This window comes from Nyctibius grandis, chromosome 26 (assembly GCF_013368605.1).
Source record: "Nyctibius grandis isolate bNycGra1 chromosome 26, bNycGra1.pri, whole genome shotgun sequence".
NCBI classification, from domain to species: Eukaryota; Metazoa; Chordata; class Aves; order Nyctibiiformes; family Nyctibiidae; genus Nyctibius; species Nyctibius grandis.
The window spans coordinates 4,554,749-4,572,358 of NC_090683.1; the positions used below are offsets into that span (position 1 = coordinate 4,554,749).

Below are 17,610 nucleotides of genomic sequence, written 5' to 3' on the forward strand. Positions count from 1 at the left end.
CTGTCAGCCACGATACAGAGGACACACGAGGTTACAAATGCCGGAGCGAGGCTTTATCGGGCTCCAGCGGGGTTGGGGGGGGGTGAGAGGGGGCCGGGGGGCACAGGACCCCCCCCTCAGCCCCCAGTACCGACCGTGCCAAGGAGAGACACGGAATAACTTAACCCCCGGGGCAGCATCCATGGGGTGGGAGAGACCCCCGGGAGAGGGGGATAAGGCTGCGGGGTGGAGGGACACAGCTGCAGGGTGGGGGGGACACGGCCTCACGCTCTGCACCCCCCCGAGCCCAAGTCCAATGCAGACTGATGTGGGGGGGGGGGTCTGTGAACCTGCAGGATCGGGCCCCTGCACTGCTTTGGGGAGGGGGAGGAAGGAACGAGCTCCCACCCCCCCAGCCCCACAGGGGGGGTCCCACACCCAGTGCCAAGGGAAGGGGGATGCACGGGGCTGGGGGGGGGGGGGGCACGAGCGTGCAAGGACGTGTCCCAGCATGCGAGGACACGCGTGGGACACGGCAGGAGTGTCTGGGCGGGGGGAAGGCACTCGGTGGGACCAGCAGTGGTCATGTCACGTCGGGGAATGGGGGGGGTGGGGGGGGCACATTTGGGGCTTGTCCCCGTGAGCGTGCAAGGGGGATGGGGGCAGGGAGAGATGCGCTTGTGCAAAGTCAACCCTCGTGCTCCCCTCGCACGGGGGGGGCTGGGGGGGGTCAGTAGTACTTCTTGGGCTCCTGCCATCTGGTCACCCAGCGTCTCTTGGGGCGGCGGCGGGGGGGCAGCAGGGGGCCGCCGGGCTGGCAGCGCTGCTCCTGCCGGATCCGCACCGCGTGGTACTTGGGCATGACGCGGTAGTAGCGGGTCCGCTGGAAGAAGTCGCACTGTTGGGAGGGGGGAAAGAGGGAGGGGAGAGGGGTGTCAGTGTGGGGCTGGGGTGTCACACCGGGGGGGGGCAAGGAGAGAGACCCCAGAGGCAGCAAAGAGCGGAGCAGCAGTCCTGGAGCCGCGTGGAGAGACCCCCCTGCACCCTATAGCACCCTATAGGGACCCTATAGCACCCTACAGCACCCTATAGGGACCCTAGAGGAGCTGGCAGTGAGGAAGAGGAGAGGAGGCTGAAGAGGAGGAGGGTGCCCCACAGCCGGCCCCCACGGGGCATTACCAAGGGGGTGGCGTGGGCGCCCGGGGAGGGGGGGGGACAGCAGGGCTGCCCCCCCCCCCATTAGTAGTCGTCTGTCAGCCGCTCGGTTTCCGACGGCTGGATCCTCATCTCGGCCTTCTGGCCCTTGGCCTCGTACATGGCGCGCGTGTTGGCCCGCCGGAAGAACCCGCACTGCGAGGAAGGAGGGCACGGGGGTCGGGGGGGGCTCCTGGGCACCCTGCGGGGCGGCGAGCTGGCCCGCTGCACCCTCAGAGTGATGCTCACCCCATGGGATGCTGCGGGGTGGGGGGCCCTGCGGACCCACGGAACCCCTCCTGGCCTGAGGCGGGGGTCCCCAGGGGGCTGGGGGGGTCCCCAGGGAGCCGTGGGGGTCGCTGGGGAGCTGGAGGGTCCCCAGGGGACTGGGTGGTCCCCCAGGGAGCCAGGAGGTCCCCAGAGGGCTGGGGTGGTCCCCAGGAAGCCAGGAGGTCCCCAGGGTAGCCAGGGGGGCCCCCAGGGGGCTGAGGGGTCCCCAGGGAGCTGGGGTGGTCCCCAGGGAGCCAGGAGGTCCCCAGGGTAGCCAGGGGGACCCCAGGGAACTGGGGGGTCCCCAGGGGTCGGGAGACCCCCCAGTCCCTGCAGCGCAGGGCGAGGTGGGAGCCACGGGGCAAGCAGGTGCCATGGTCCAGCCCTGCTTTGGGTGGGTTTTTTTTTGCAGCCCCCCAAATGTTTCGGACCAGGGACCAAGGCAGGATCCTCCCTGCTCCCCCTCCCCATCGCCCTGCGGCCAGGCACCTTCCACCCGGGGCTGGGGGCACCTTCCACCCGCTGCTCCAGCGCATCCCTCGCCGGGTGGGGAGGATGGCAGCCACCGGTGACACGAGCCTGTCAGGTCTCAGCGCGGCTCCTGTACCCCCTTCCCCAGGAGGGGGGATCCAGGGCCACCCCCCCCACCCCTCACCTTCCAGAGCAGGAGGATGATGAGCCCCAGCAGCAGCAGCCCGGCCGCCACCGCCACCAGCACCAGCCACAGCGCGATCTCGGCCGGCTGCTCCTCCGTCAGCTCCGAGTCCACATCCACGGAGAACTGGGAGGGCAGAGAAGAGCCTCAGCGCGGCGGGGAACAGCTCCCAGTGACCCCAGTTCCTCCCAGTAAGAGGGCTCTGGCATCACTCACCCGCACCGTGTGGTTCCTCATGCTGATGGTGGGGACGTGGGTGTGGAGGAAGAGCGTGGCCGTGCCAACCACCTTCACCCGGTCAAAGTCGTGGTACTCCTGGGGGAGGTGATGGGGGGGGACACGGATGATGGAGGGGGGGACGTGGATGATGGGGGGGGACACGGATGATGGAGGGGGGGATGTGGATGATGGAAGGGGGGACACGGATGGTGGAGGGGGGGACATGGATGATGGAGGGGGGGGACATGGATGATGGAGGGGGGGGACATGGATGATGGAGGGGGGGACACGGATGATGGAGGGGGGGACACGGATGATGGAGGGGGAGGACATGGATGATGGAAGGGGGGGACATGGATGATGGAGGGGGGACATGGATGATGGAAAGGGGGGGACATGGATGATGGAGGGGGGACACGGATGATGGAGGGGGGACACAGATGGTGGAAGGGGTAAGGGATGGGTGTCAGCTGCTGAGCTGAGACCTGGCAAACTCAGTGCCCTGTTCCCAAGGGAGCAGCATGGCCCTGACCCCCCCCACACTCCCCCCCACGCCCACCTCGATGAAGGTGCTGTTCCAGACGCGGGCGCGCACGCGGAAGGCGGTGGGGTGCTGGGGGTGCAGCAGCGGGCACTCGAACCACACGCAGCGCGCGGTGCCCTTGGAGCAGCTCTGGGAGACAAGGGGGGGGTCAGAGGGGGGAAAACCAGAGCCCCCAACGCACCCCTGGGACCCCCCCCCAGCCCCTGCAGCACCCACTCACCAGCACCACCTCAGACTTGGCCTTCTTGGCGGTGGCCAAGGTGACGGGGGGCTCGGCTGGGCCGGGGGTCTCCAGCTCCCGTCTGCGCCGGGACGGAGCCTGGTCCTGCAGCAGCTTTGGGGGGGGGACACGAGCCCCATCAGCCCCCCGGGGCAGCTCTGCCCACCTGGGGCTGGCAGTGCCCACGTGGGGGGACAGGGACACGTCCCCAGCGGGGTTTAAGGTGACTCACAGTGAGGTTGAGGGGGTTGAGGACCCCCCCGGGGGGCTGGCACGTCTCGTTTGCGTTGACGAGGATCTCGGTGGGGTAAAGGAGCCACTTGCCGTTGGGGATCTCGTAGGGCCACTCGAAGCCCAGCACGATGGTGCCCAGGGCACCCAGCGCCTCGCCCTTGGTGGTCACCTGCGAGGCAGAGCGAGGAGGGATGCAGCCCGGTGACCCCCTCCCTGACCCCCCCGCCATGGGCACCAGCTGCCCCCCCCCCCAGCTCACCTGGAAGTCGAAGGCGAGGGGGCTGCCCACGTCCTGCTCGTGCCGCATGGCCGACTCGCCCAGCACCCGCCCGCTGAAGTGGGACTGGGCGTGCGAGGGGGCTCTGGGGACAACGGGGGGACAGGGATGGAGAGGGGGGGACAGGCATGGAGGGGGGGGGACAGGCATGGCAAGGGGGGCAGATGGGCAGGGGGCATCCCCGAGGCATCTGTCTGCCCCATTCCTGGGACACTTGGGGGCCCGTGCCCTCTCCCAACACAGCCAAACCCGGGTGGGGGGGACAGAGGGGACGCAGAGGGACGGGGGGGGGGAGACATGGGGATGGGGAGGGACACAAAGGGACAGGGGGATGGGGGGGACGATGCAGGGGGATGGGGGGACACAAAGGGATGGGAGAATGATGCAGGGGGACAAGGGGACACACAGAGGGATGGGGGGACGCAGAGGGATGGGGGGGACATGCAGAGGGACCGGGGGGATGCAGAGGGATGGGGAGGACATGCCGAGGGATGGGGGTACGATGCAGAGGGACAGGGGGGACACGCTGAGGGACGGGGGGCACACGCCGAGGGACGGGGGGGCCCAGCCCGGCCGCACTCACATGGCCAGCGAGCTCTGGATGCTGTAGTCCACCAGCAGCTTGGCCAGCGCGGGCTCCAGGCCCTCCTGGGTGCTCTGCCTGCCGAGGCGCCCGGCTCAGCGTCTCCCACCCCCCACCAGCCCCCCCAGGGCAGGAGGAGCCGGTGCCACCCGGGGCACCCTCTGCCCAGGGACACTCACGTGGACAGGTCCAGCCCCACCGCGATCTCCCGCGTGTCCAGCATGATCCCGATGGCCTCGAAGGTGATGATCAGCTCGGCCTGCGGCGCAGAGGGGCCATGGAGCAGCTCGACCGGACCCCCCCAGAGAAGGGGTGTGTGTGGGGGGGAACACTCACCCGCTGGTTCCTCTTAAAAGGGTTGCCCAGCTCGCACAGCACCGTCTCCGCAAAGGTGCAGGCTCCGCTCTGGGGAGGGGAAGAGGGTGAGGGACGTCCTGGTGGAGGCCACCCTGGTCATTGTGGCTTCCCCAGCCAGGGAGAGGGACACCACGGCCTGCCCCAGCCAGGGAGGGGGACACCATGGTCCTCTCCAGCCAGGGAGGGGGACACCATGGCCTTCCCCAGCCAGGGAGGGGACACCACGGCCTGCCCCAGCCAGGGAGGGGACACCACGGCCTGCCCCAGCCGGGGAGGGGGACACCATGGCCTGCCCCAGCCGGGGAGGGGGACACCATGGCCTGCCCCAGCCGGGGAGGGGGACACCATGGTCCTCTCCAGCCAGGGAGGGGGACACCATGGTCCTCTCCAGCCAGGGAGGGGGACACCAGGGCGTACCGGGCGCACGGAGGAGGGCAGCAGGCTGGGCGGCACGGTGACGTTGAGCAGGGCCTCGTGGGCGTCCTCGCCGTTGGAGGGGGTGGTGGGCACGTTGGTGATGTTGATGCTCAGGTGGAGCTTCCGCACGTCCCGGCTGTAGTGCAGCACCTGGGTGCCGTTCACCCTGCGCAGAGACCGGCCCCGCTCAGCACACGGGTGACACCCCCACGGCACCCCGAGGAACCCGCTGTCACCTGGGCAGGGGCTGGTTGTGGTCGGTGACGAAGGCGCTCTGGAGCTGGAGGTTGCTGTAGCACTCGTTGTCGGAGCCACACTCCTTCTGGAACTCGATCTAGAGGGACAGGGATGTCCCTGTGAGCCTCCTGCCACCCCCCCGGGGCCACGCTGCAGCCCAGCACCTCCATCACCCCCCCACAGCACCTCGGTCACGTTCTCGTGGGACTGGTCCTGGTTGAGGACGGGGAAGGCGTCGAGGGAGTGGGGACCCAGCTGGAAGGTTCTGGGCTTCTCCACCAGCGAGTAGTTCATGGAGAGCACGATGGGACGCAGCTTGTCCCGGATATTGTCCTTTGGGGGGGGGACAGAAATCACAGCAAAGCCCCCAACCCCTCCCCAGAGCCCCCCATCCCTCCAGGCAGCCCGTGGGGTACCCCCCCTGCTGCTGAGACCCACCCAACTCATCGCAGGGTGCGTGGAGGGCACACAGGGTGGGTTCCCACCTCGTTCCCCAGCCCCGCATCATCCCCTGCCCCAAAGCTGGACCCCCGCTACCAGAGCAGCTCGCACACATGTGCGCACACACGCGCTCACCAGCAGCAGCAGCTCCCGGGATGCGCAGCGGGTGCGGGGCATGGCGAAGGTGCCGTGGTAGGTAGCGGAGTGGGTGCCCAAAAACCTGACCCGGGGCGGGTGCCGGTCCCTGTCTGCCTCCAGGCTGTACTCCAGGGCTGCGGGAGAGCGGCGGGCGTCGCACACGCGTGTGCACACACATCCCCCGTGCGCACATGTGTGCGTGTCCTCCCCTACATGTGTTTTCTCCTACACGTGTGCGTGTCCACCCCCACACATGTCCTCCCCTACACGTGTGTCCTCTCTTACACGTGTGCGTGTCCTCTACATGTGTGTGCTCCCCTACACATGTGTCCTCCCCTACACACATGTACATCCTCCTCTACATGTGTCCTTCCCTACACGTGTCCTCCCCTACGTGTGTGTCCTCCCCTACACGTGTGCCCTCCCCTACACACGTGCATGTCCTTCTCTACATGTGCGTCCTCCCCTACACGCGTGTGTCCTCCCCTACACACATGTCCCCCTACAAGCGTGTCCCCCCTACACGCGTGCATGTCCTCCCCTACATGTGTGCTCTACACACGTGTCCTCCCCTACACACGTGTCCTCCCCTACACACATGCGTGTCCTTCTCTACACGTTTGTCCTCCCCTACACATGTGCATGTCCTCCCTTACACACGTGCTCACACACACGTGTCCCCGTGTGCGCACGCACCCTCACACGAGTGCTGGTGGATGTGCCCCCCCCCACTCACTGATCTCCTCCCGGTACCGGGGGTCTCCCGCGCTCTGGTTGTAGGAGAAGCAGACGGTCACCGTGATGCTGCAGGGGGGACAAAGGGGCCGTGAGCGGCACCGCGGTGCCATGGCCAGCGCCAGGGCGGGGGGCCGGGGGGGGCTCACCAGGAGTCGGGCGTGCACCGCGCCGGGTCCACCTTGCTGGGGGTCACCGTGAAGGTCTTGTTGAGGATGTTGATGACGGGTCGAGCCCTGGGCAGAGACGGGGGTGGGCTGAGTGCCCCCCACCCCGCAGCGGGCACGGCGCCCCGGGGGGGGCAGGGGGCTGTGGGACCCCCCTCCCTTACCTGAGCAGGACCACCCTCTCAGCCAGGCTGCCCACCAGCAGGTCGGGGTAGGAGTTCCCGTCCACGTCCAGCCCCCCGCTGAGCGAGTACCCGAAGGTCCGTGTGCTGGCGGGGCCCAGCTCCCCCCCGCTGATCACCTGGCGGGGGGGCACAGGGGTTGGGGGGGCACCCATCGCTCAGTGGCCCCATGGATCTGGGGATCTCTCCCTCCCCTCCCCCTGCATTGCACCCCCAGAGCGTGGGATGCTCAGGGGGAAGGGGGGGACCCGGAGCCCTGATGCCACGGTGAGGGGTTCCCTGCGCGGCCGGTACCTGCCGGGGTTTGGCCAGCAGCCCTCCGGCGCTGCTGTGGTAGATGTAGACCTTGCCGGGCCCCTCGAAAGGAGCCCCCACAGCGATATCTGCGGGGAGAAGAGTGGGGTCAGCCCCACGAGGATGGGGGTACCCCCACACCTCCTCAGCCCCCCCCACCCAACCCTCACCCCACACCTCCTCAACCCCCCCACCCACCCAGCCCATCTCTCCATGAACATCCCCCCAACCATGATGCCCCCCCATCTCCTTCTATTCACCCCAAACCTCTCCAGAGACCCCCCAACATCCCCAGACCCCCCCAACATCCCCAGACCCCCCTCCCAGACCCCCACCATCCCCAGACCCCCACCCCAAAGGCAGCCCCGCTGTGCCTCCACCCACGGCTCCCCCCCCACCAAGGGTCCCCAGCCCCTCACCCTGGAAGCCGTCCTGGTTGACGTCGCCGATGCTGGCCACGGCGAAGCCGAAGCCAGAGTAGCTGGGGCCGGTGAGGACCAGGCTGGGGTGGGCTTGGAAGCCCCCCACCTCGTTCATGTAGACGTACACGGCGCCCCCCACCTCCTGCTTCCGCTGGAAGTAGTAGGGGGCCCCCACCACCAGGTCCTGCCACCTGCGGGGCCGAGGGGCTGGTCGGGGCTGGGGGCTGCGGCCCACCCCCTCCCCACCCTGACACCCCACAAAGTGATGGAGACCCCCCCAAAGCCATAAAAAGATGCTTCCCCCCAAATAACCTCCCCACCTCCTGAGCCCTGCCCACCCCCCCATGACCCACAGACCCCTCTGAGCTGTAGGACGCCCCAGGGGGCACCCAGGGGGTCCCGGCCCCCCGCCCTCACCCGTCGCTGTTGAGGTCGGCCAAGGCCACGGCGCTGCCGAAGTAGGAGCCGACCTGGGGCCCGGGGAGCAGCAGGCTCCGGTGCAAGGTCTGCTGGGGGCTGCGGCTCAGCAGGTACACGGCCCCCCGGTGCCGGTACCGCGGGGCGCCCGTCACCACCGTCACCGCGTCCTGCTGCAGCACCGCGCTGCCCACCTCCGCCGTGTACCCTGCGCAGAGCCCCCGGCTGAGGGGGGGGCCGCTACAGGAGACCCCCAACAGCCCCAGACCCCCCCCAACACCCCCAGACCCCCCAACACCCTCAGACCCCCCCAACGTCCCCAGACCCCCCCCAACACCCCCAGACCCCCCCCAACACCCCCAGACCCCCAACACCCCCAGACCCCCCAACACCCCCAGACCCCCCAACAACACCCCCAGACCCCCCAACAACCCCAGACCCCCCTCCAACATCCCCAGACCCTCCAACATCCCCAGACCCCCCCCAACGTCCCTCGACCCTCCAACGTCCCCAGACCCCCCCAACACCCCCAGACCCCCCCCAACACCCCCATACCCTCCCACGTCCCCAGACCCCCCCAACGTCCCCAGACGCCCCCCAACGTCCCCAGACCCCCCCTCCAGACCCCCCCGAACACTATCCCTGGGGGGGTCTCCAAGCCCCCCCTAACCTCCACCCACCCCATTAACACCCCCCCCAGGGTTCCCCCCCCAGCTCCCCCTCGCCCCCGCCGCCCCCCACCTATGTAGGTGTTCCCGTTCCTCTTGTTGGGGTAGGAGAAGTCGTGCAGGTCCCACATCTCCCGCTGCAGCATGTAGTCGGTGCCTGCAACGGGGAGGGGGGTGACCCCACGTGTGAGCACACACGTGTGGCCATATGCGTGTAAACACACACCGTGTGCAGAGGGCTTGCACGGGTGTGTAGATAAGCACACGCAGAGGTGAACATGCGTAGGGCACACTCATGCCCAAGCATGCGAACACGTGCACACGTGCTCCGGTACATGTGCACGCTCACCATGCGTGCATAAGAGTGCACACACACGTATGCACAGCGCACAAGCGTGCACACGCGTGCACTCTGACGTGCACACACATGTATGCATGCACCTGTATGCACAGTGCACAAGCGTGCACACATGTGTGCTCTGATGTACACGCACATGCACGCAGATGTATGCACAGCACACAAGCGTGTGCTCTGACATGCACGCATGCATGTGTATACATACATGTCTGCACAGCACACAAGTGTGCACACGCGTGCGCTCCGACGTGCACGCACACACATGTATGCACGCACGTGTATGCACAGCACACGAGCATGTGCTGACATGCACGCACGTGTATATGCACATGTATGCACAGCACACAAGCGTGCACGTGTGCTCTGATGCACATGTATGCACACACGTATGCACAGCACACAAGCATGCACACGTGCACTCTGACGTGCACACACACACGTATGCACACACGTATGCATAGTGCACAAGCATGCACACACATGTGCTCTGACATGCACGCACACGTATGCACAGCACACAAGCGTGTGCTCTGACATGCAGACGTGTATACACACATGTATGCACAGTGCATAAGCATGCACACACGTGTGCTCTGATGTGCGTGCACACATACGTGTGCACACATACGTATGCACACACATGTATGCACAACACACGAGCATGTACACGTGTGCACTCTGACATGCACGCACATGTATGCACACACATGTATGCACAGCGCACAAGCGTGCACACGTGTGCGATCTGACATGCACACACATGCATGCACACACACGCCCACGCACGCTCAAGGGGTGCCCCCCGGGGGTACGGCCCCCCTGCCCCCCCCACACCCACCCTGCCAGTTGTAGGCGCCGGGCGCCCCGAAGTAGATGCTGTTGCTGGTGAAGCCGGCGCTGGCGCCCATCTGGCACATGCCCGTCTCGTCCGTGTCCGTGTTGGCGTTGCACATCTCGTTGTGGTACGTCTGCCACTCGTCGCTGACGTTGAGGCGCAGGTCGTTGCCCCGCACGTAGCACTTGCCCACCATGCGCCGCTGGTCCTCGCTGCCCGACCACAGCACCTTGGTGTACCGGTGGGCGCAGGCCTGCGGGAAACGAGGGGCTGCAGCCTCCTGCGCCCCAACGCCACCACCCCGGCCCCAGCGCAGCCCCTACAGCACAGCGTCATCCTGGCTGCCGTGGTCTGTAGGGTGTGACACGGTCCTGCCACCTGAGAGCTCCCGAGAGCGTCCGAGATGCCCCCGAGATGCTCCTGAGGTGCCCCTGAGATGCTCCTAACGCTCCCAAGAGCATCTAAGATGCTCCTGAGATACTTCTAGATGCTCCTCAGAGCATGAGATGCTCCAAGATGCTCCTGAGATGCTCCCAAGAACATCTGAGATGCTGATGCTCCTGAGAGCATCTAAGGTGCTCCTGATATACTCCTAGATGCTTCTGAGAGCATCCAAGATGCTTCTGAGATGCTCCTGATATGCTCCCAAGAGCATGAGGTGCTCCTGAGATGCTCCTGAGATGTTTCTGAGATGCTCCCAAGAGCATCCAAGATGCTCCTGAGATACTCCTAGATGCTCCTCAGAGCATCCAAGATGCTCCTGAGATGCTCCTGAGATGTTTCTGAGAGCATCCAAAATGCTCCAAGATGTTCCTGAGATGCTCCCAAGAGCATCCAAGATGCTCCCGAGATGCTCCTGAGATGCTCCCGAGATGCTCCTGAGATGCATCCAAAATGCTCCCGAGATGCTCCCAAGAGCTTCAGTCCATCCCCACCACTACACCCTACGAGGAGAGGCCTCCATGCACCCCGTCACCCCACAGCTCTCTGCCCCAGGGGACAGGGAGGTGCCAGGGCAGCCCCCCCCCCGTCCCAGCACCTCTTGCCTTGGTGCCACCGCGCTGAGGACACGTGCGAGGCTCAGGCGAGAGCACCGGCAGCCGTGCGAGGTGGCAGCTCAGCGCGGGCACACGCGCGTGCAAGGGACCGGGGTGTCCGTGCGAGGGACCGGGGCGCCCGCGCACTCACCAGCACCCTCCCCGCCGGCTGCCGCTGGCTGGCCACCGTCACCCCCAGCCACATGTCATCGATGATGGCCTTGTCCGGCTCGCCTGGGGGAGGAGAGACACCGTAAGAGCGGGGACCCCCCCCCTGCGGAGCCCCCCCCACGCCGGGGGGTTGGGGGGTCCCAGGGGGGTTTGGGGTGCCCCGGGGGGGTTGGGGGTGCCCCACGGGGGTTTTGGGGGTCCCAGGGGGGGTTTGGGGTGCCCCACAGGGGGGGTTGGGGGTCCCGGGGGTGTTTGGGGTGCCCCGGGGAGGGTTTGGGGCTCCTGGGGGGGTTTGGGGGTGCCCCAGGGGGGTTTGGGGGACCCGGGGGGGGGTTTGGGGTCCCAGGGGGGGTCCCGTACTCTTGAGCTCGATGTCGAGGCGCTGGCAGTCGCGGGGGGAGGCGGTGAGGGGGCAGGCGTAGACGCTCCCCGTCCGGGTGCCGTTGGCCGGCTCCGCATCTCGGGGGGCTCCCACCAGCAGCCTGGGGGGGGGGGGGGGCACAGAGAGAGGGGCAGAGCACCCACCCCAACACCCTCCGTCTCACTTTTGGGTGGGGGGGCAAAGCCAGGCTGTCCCAGGGAGAGGGTGGTGGGGGGCGATGGGGGCCAGGAGGTGCTGGGAGGGGACGGGAGCTGTGTCACGCCTTGACACCCCCAAGGGGGGGGGGGGCCGGGGACCCCCCCCCCCCCCCAGCCCCATCTCAGGAAGGGGGGGGGGTCCCTTCTGGCAGCACCCAGCCCCTCGCATGCGGGCGCACGAGCACATCGGAGGGTCCCAAAGGGCAGCAAAGGGACAGACCCCCCCCAATCCAGACTGACGGACACGCTCCTCGCCCCCCCTCCCCGCAGGACCCCAGCCCAGTGTGGGCTCACGGCTGAGCCCCCCACCCCGGTGGGGTGCAGGAGCAGGGGGTCAGGGTGACGCTGGCACACCCCACGCTGGCACACCCGGCGAAGCGGGGACCCGCTCGGCGTGACCCGGCCGCCAACGGGGCCCCCGGTGCCTGTGTAAACAGCCCCAGCCCGGCCAACCTTTGAGCCGGCGGCGAGGCCGGGGCCTCCCGGCACAGCTGTGGCATGTCCAGCGGACAGGCTGGTGGCCACCGTGCCAGGGGACATCCCTGGGAGAGGGGGGACAGACCCCGGAGCGGGGAGGGGGAGCTAGGAGCAGCTCTAGGGGGGTCCCCACATGTGCTCCCCTCTTCCCCCCCCAGGAGGGGGTCTGGGTAGCAGCGGGGGGGTCCCGGGGGAGGCAGCACCCTTCCGGGGGTGACTCAGGTCCCCCGCAGGGGCTGAGTCACGGCGGTGCCACGCAGCGGGGTGGACGGCGGCATCGCTGGAGGGGTGCCCAGGCTGGAGGGGCAGCACCCGCAGCCCAGCTCCGTGCGTGTTCATCCCTTGGGGGGGCTTTAGGGTGATGCTGAAGGGACCCCCCAGCACCCCCCTGAAGAAGGAAGAGGGAAGAGGTTGGGGAAGGGGTTGGGGGGCACCCAGGGAAGAGGGTGGGGGGCACCAGGTCCCTGGATCAGCCCAGGGCCCAGGACCCTCGGCCCTGACCCGGGGCTGGGGGCCGGCAGGAGGGCCCGGCGTGCCCGGGGGGCTCCGGAAGGGCCAGCCTTTCCGCCGGGAAGTCCTTCGGGGTGGCGAGGACAATGGCGTGGAGGGGCACGTGGCAGCAGAGGAAGCGCGTCCTCCTCCCCTCGCAGGCAGGATGGAGAGCGGGGTGGGGGGGGACAAGGCACCCAGGTAGCGCCGCAGCCCCCAGGCCTTATCGCAGGGCACTGGGGTAATGAGTTGGTCAGGTCTCAGCACCATCAGCCCGGCCACCGGCGAGGACAAGGGACAATTCTGGCTGTCCCCATGCAGCAGGGAAGGGAGTGCCGGGGTGGGGGGGGGCTGAGCCGGGCAGGGCTGAGCAAGGCGCGGGCACGTCGGGGCGGCTGACTCAAAGCCCAGGCGCAGGAGGAATGTGGGGCCGCAGGCAGCCCCCGCCTCGGCACGCTGCGGCCCCCTGCGCCCGGGCACCGCCGGCGGCACCGGCTGAGTCAGCCGCACGCTGCAGGTGTGAGGGGGATGGACGGCATCGCTCACCCCCCCAAAGGGGGGCACTGGGGGGGCTGTTCCTCCCGGGGTGCCAGCGGCACCCGCAGCCCCCCGGGAAGGCAAGACCCACCGGGTGCGAGGGCAAAGGCATGGCGGCGGGGGGGTGTGATTCCTCCTGACTCATTCCAGCCTGGCACGAAGGAATCTGCCCCCCTAATTCCCCCCCACACACCTGAGGGACACGGCGGGGGACAGGGGCCACCATTGTCCCCACTGATGTGGAGGGGACGCGACTCAGGGCAGCCGCGCTGTGACTCAGGGCTGGAGGGAGAAGCCGGGGGGGTCCTGCCCCAGCCATCGGGGGTCCTGCCCCCCCACCCCGAGCCCCAGCAGGACCCGCAGCCCTGGGGTGCTGCCCCACCTCGAGCACGGCTCCTGGGGGCAGGGACACACGTACGGCCCCTCGCTGGGGGCTGCCACGGCCGGGACCTGTCCCCAGCCTCCCGGGTGGTCCCGTGGGCCGGACCCCAGCTCCAAGCAAAGCTGTTCCCAACCCCGGTGGCTCCCCGTGGCCGTGCCCCGCAGGGTGGGAGCCGACCCGAGCCAAGCGGCTCCGGCGTCCTCCAGCCAAGACTTCCCGGCACGGCAGCCCACCCGCAGGCTCTGCTCCTGGGGGGGGTGTGGGATGCTGGGGGAGCCCCACTGGAGCATGGGGGGGGACATGCACAGGCGTCCCCCACCCACATGTACCCCCACAGAGCCCAGCTACCTCAAGAGCCAGGAGCTGGGACGCTGGGGCTCCCACCCTGGGGTGGGCCAGGACCAGTTTGGGGTCCCATCCTGGGTGCAGGGACGATGCTCAGCCTGGGCGCTGTGCTGGGACAGCAGAGTGAGGGCAGGGATGGCCGAGGAGCAGCGAGAGGGGGAGGCTGGGAAGGGAGGGAGGCAGGAATGCGGGAGGCCGTGCCCCGTCCTGATCCACCCTGGTAAACTGGGGGGGGGACGGCGGTGCGGGGGCTCTGCTGCGGGATGGCCTCGCACCAGGGCCCCGAAACGCGGCCGCCCCCGCAGGGGGAGAGATGGGATGAGGATGGGGAAGGGGAGCAGAGACGGGCAGGGTGGGCTGGGGGTCTGCAATGGGGGGGCTGGGGGTCTGCAATGGGGGGGGCTGGGGGTCTGTGGTCCCCCCAACCAGCAGCACACCCCCCTGAGACCCCCCTCCCTGGGGTGGGTGCCAGGCAGGGAGCAGCACCTCATCCATCTCCTGACACGCTCGAGGGGTGACAGGAGGGTGGGGGGTCTGGCACAGCACCCCATCCTGCTCCATCCCACCCCATCCCTGGTCACGGGCAGTGACGGTGCAGTGGGAGCACAGGGACCCTCCCCAGGGCTTTGCCCCCCTCCCCATGCCAGGGCTGGAGGATGCTCCAGGTTCGAGAGCTCAGCTCCGCGATGGGCTGTAGGGCCCCCCACAGCCCCCCGAGGGGTGCACCCGGCATAGCCCACCTCCAAACCACCCCCCACCCCCCCCAACTCCCCCCCAGTGCCCCTGTTTGCAGTGGGGGGCCCTGCAATGATCGATGCCCCCCGGGGAGCCCCGAGCAGGCGAATCCGCTGCTGGAAGGAGGCAGGAGAGGGGGGGACGGCTCCTGGAAGCAGCGAGGGATGGATGGACGGACAGATGGATGGATGACCCCCAGTTCCCGGCCCCGCCACGTCACATCCGTCCCCCCTCCGCCTGCCAAGGAGCCGCAGCCCCGCAGGACCCCGGCCCCTGGCCAAGGCGGGGGGAGCGCGGCCAGGCCTGTGATCGGTGAGGGGGAGGGAAAGCTGGGAATCCAGCCGGCCCCGCTGCTGGCCCTGCTCCCCCTCTACCCACCAGGACCAGCAAGGACCCCGAGCAACAGGGCAGGAGGGAAACTGAAGCACCCAGAAGGTCACCGCTGTGGGCACTGGTTCCTGCCTCCCCCCAAGCCTGCACACACAGGGCCCCAAGGCACAGCTGCACCGTGCCTCAGTTTCCCCATGTCATTTATGGATCCCCCAAACCCACATGGGTCAGGTTTCCCCAGCACCGCACGGCCACAAGCCAAACCACGTCCCCCCCGTCTGAACCCGTGCGGGACCCAGCACATGCAGCCGAAGGAGTTTCTTAATCTCAGGGAGCCAGATAACGCCGCCACTTCCCCCCCGCCTTCACCTGGCCCGGGGAGGAGCGAGCAAACAGACCTTTGCATGGGCACAGCTCCGGGACATGAAAAACACCGCGGGGGAGGACGGGGACGGGACTCCGGCGTCACGCCAGCCGTGCCGTGCCAGCCGTGCCGTGCCAGCCTGGCCTCCTGCCAGCGCCCGGCCGGGAAGCGGCTCTGCCCACCCCACCAGGAACACCAGCCACGAGCATCCCTCACGCCCCACCGGCCACTTTGGGGGGAGGCCAGGCATTGAGCCCCCAAAAAGCATGAGACACCCGCCCCATGGGGACGATGGTGGCAGGAAGCATCATCCCTTTCCTGTCCCCACCCCAGCCTCGCACCTGCGGGGGCCCGTCCGGCGAGCAAAGGGCTGGGGGAGCCCCCCACATCTGCTGCTGGGGCCGAGGGAGGGGAGCGGGTTCACCCCCAGCCTGGCTACAAGGAGGAAGCACAGGGCTGGCAGCCCTGGGATGGGGGGAGCTGGAGGGGGATGCCCAAGCCCGTCCCACCTCACCGCATCTGCCCAGAACGGCTCCGACACCCTGGGTTAGGGACAAGGGACAGGAGGGTGCCCTGTACCCCCCAACGGGGACAGGCAGCAGAGTGGTCCCAGAGGAAGGGGGTGCAGACCCCCCGCGGGTTTAGTGCCCCAAAGCTTTTCCCTCCCCACCCTGCAGAGCCTCCGCGCCTCGCCTCCATCACGCTCAGACACGCACGGGCCACGTGGCCCACACCAGGGGATCGCAAGCCCCTGCCAGGGCCAAAACCCCCCAAAAACCCCCCAAGACAAAGCAACAGCCACCGCCAACGTCCTGGGACAAGGGACGAGCCGACGTGCCTCGGTGCCAGCCAGGACCCTGACCCCGATGCCCCCCGCCAGCTGCTCCGATGCCCCCAGAGCTGGGGGAGCCCAGTCATGGATGGGTGCCAGCGTGTCCCCGTGGGGACGAGGGGGTCCCCGGGGCTCTGGGCCAGCTCCTGTGCCCCCGCAGCTGGCTTTACTCCCTCCTGGACAGGAGCAACAAGGAGACGTCCCACAGCTGAAATGCATCTCTGGAATGTGGAGCAGCACATGCCTCTGGCCAGCAGCTGCCACCGGTCCCTCGCCACGGGCACGGTGGAGAAAAAGGGAGCCCTCGGGGTCCCCGAAGGGCCCCCCCGCAGCCGGGAGCCCCACGGGAGGGTGAGCCAGGACAAACCCGTGCCCCCAGGCGAGAAAAACCCAAGCCAAGCCCTGCGCTGGCACCTTCTCCCCAGCACGAACACACAACTCGCACCTCCGGGCAGGAGGGATGGAGCCGGGGATGCTGCCCGTGGTGCGGGGTGGGGGGGGTCCGGTGAGCGAGGGGACAGCAGGGGACACGGCGAGGGACAGCGGTGGGATCACACAGGGAACGCACCGCCTGAAAAGGGCTTTTGTCGGGGCTTTGCTCCGACAGGAATCACAGTTCAACAGGTTTCCCCGAGCTCCCCCCGGCAGAGCCAGGGCTGGGGACGGAGCCAGAGCTGAAGGGGGGACGCGAGGGGCTTCGCAACCGGCCCCGGTGAGGGGCAGCGCAGCCGGTGCCGAGCGGGGACCCTGCGGGTGGGGGCTGGCCCCCACCTCCCGGGGCGGCTGCCAGGCTCCGTGCCCACCGGTGCCATCACGGCGTGTCCCTGCGCTGGTGCCAGACCTGCCCGGTGTCACCGGGGTCCTGCACGGGGACCCCACAGTGGGCAGAATAAGGCGGGGGGGGAAATCCCAGGGTCAGGAGGGGACCGACCCGGTAACGGGGCGCAAAGCAAAGCCACGACGGGGGGACAAACACCCGAGGAGCCGGTTTCTAGCACAGACCCCCCCTTCCCCTGAGCTCGGGGCTGCGGGGCCGCCTCCTCCCACGCCAGACCCCCCCCAACACCCCCCCTCAGCACCCAAACCCCCGGGACCCCGCTCTCCGTGCCCCCAAAGCCCCCCCCCCCCCCTCCTCCCACCGCACCCAGACCTTTGCCCTGCCCCGGGGGATCCCCCCCCCCCGCCACCCCGGGGGGACCCCCCCCCACGCCGGGCCCCCGCACTACTCACAGGCACCGCTCCCCCCGCTCCGTCTGCCGGTGCAGGGCCACCGAGAAGCCGAAGAAGCCCCGGGGGGTCGCGCCCTCCTTGAGCACCGGGAAGGCGCGGTCCAGGTTGAAGGCGGCGGCGGCCCCGAGCAGAGCGCCCAGTAACACCAGTAGGACCAGTAGCACCAGCCCCGGGAACGGCGCGGGGAGGAGGAGCGGCAGCAGCCGGCGGCTCCGCGCCATGTCCCGCACCGGCTCCCGCAGCCGCCGCCGACCGCGCC

General features: G+C 68.6%; 1 protein-coding gene across 2 annotated transcripts; it reads right to left on the reverse strand.

Annotated features, from left to right (window-relative positions):
- Positions 1-57: 57 nt before the first annotated feature.
- ITGA3 (integrin subunit alpha 3) lies at positions 58-17,610 on the reverse strand. Of its 2 annotated transcripts, none has more exons than XM_068418905.1 (25): positions 17,352-17,610; positions 11,412-11,533; positions 11,032-11,114; positions 9,847-10,096; positions 8,724-8,807; positions 7,983-8,190; positions 7,563-7,756; positions 7,144-7,232; positions 6,832-6,968; positions 6,650-6,736; positions 6,502-6,569; positions 5,763-5,899; positions 5,373-5,519; positions 5,186-5,283; positions 4,950-5,115; positions 4,512-4,580; positions 4,355-4,434; positions 4,176-4,253; positions 3,575-3,677; positions 3,314-3,484; positions 3,082-3,195; positions 2,877-2,990; positions 2,315-2,413; positions 2,099-2,224; positions 58-877 (listed from the first exon to the last, which is right to left on the reverse strand). In XM_068418905.1, exons 1-25 carry the CDS (start codon positions 17,570-17,572, stop codon positions 710-712), a joined length of 3,213 nt encoding a protein of 1,070 aa, XP_068275006.1. In that variant the 5' UTR covers positions 17,573-17,610; the 3' UTR covers positions 58-709. The 2 variants fall into 2 exon arrangements, with proteins under 2 accessions (XP_068275006.1, XP_068275007.1); XM_068418906.1 differs by lacking the exon at positions 58-877 and adding an exon at positions 1,016-1,329.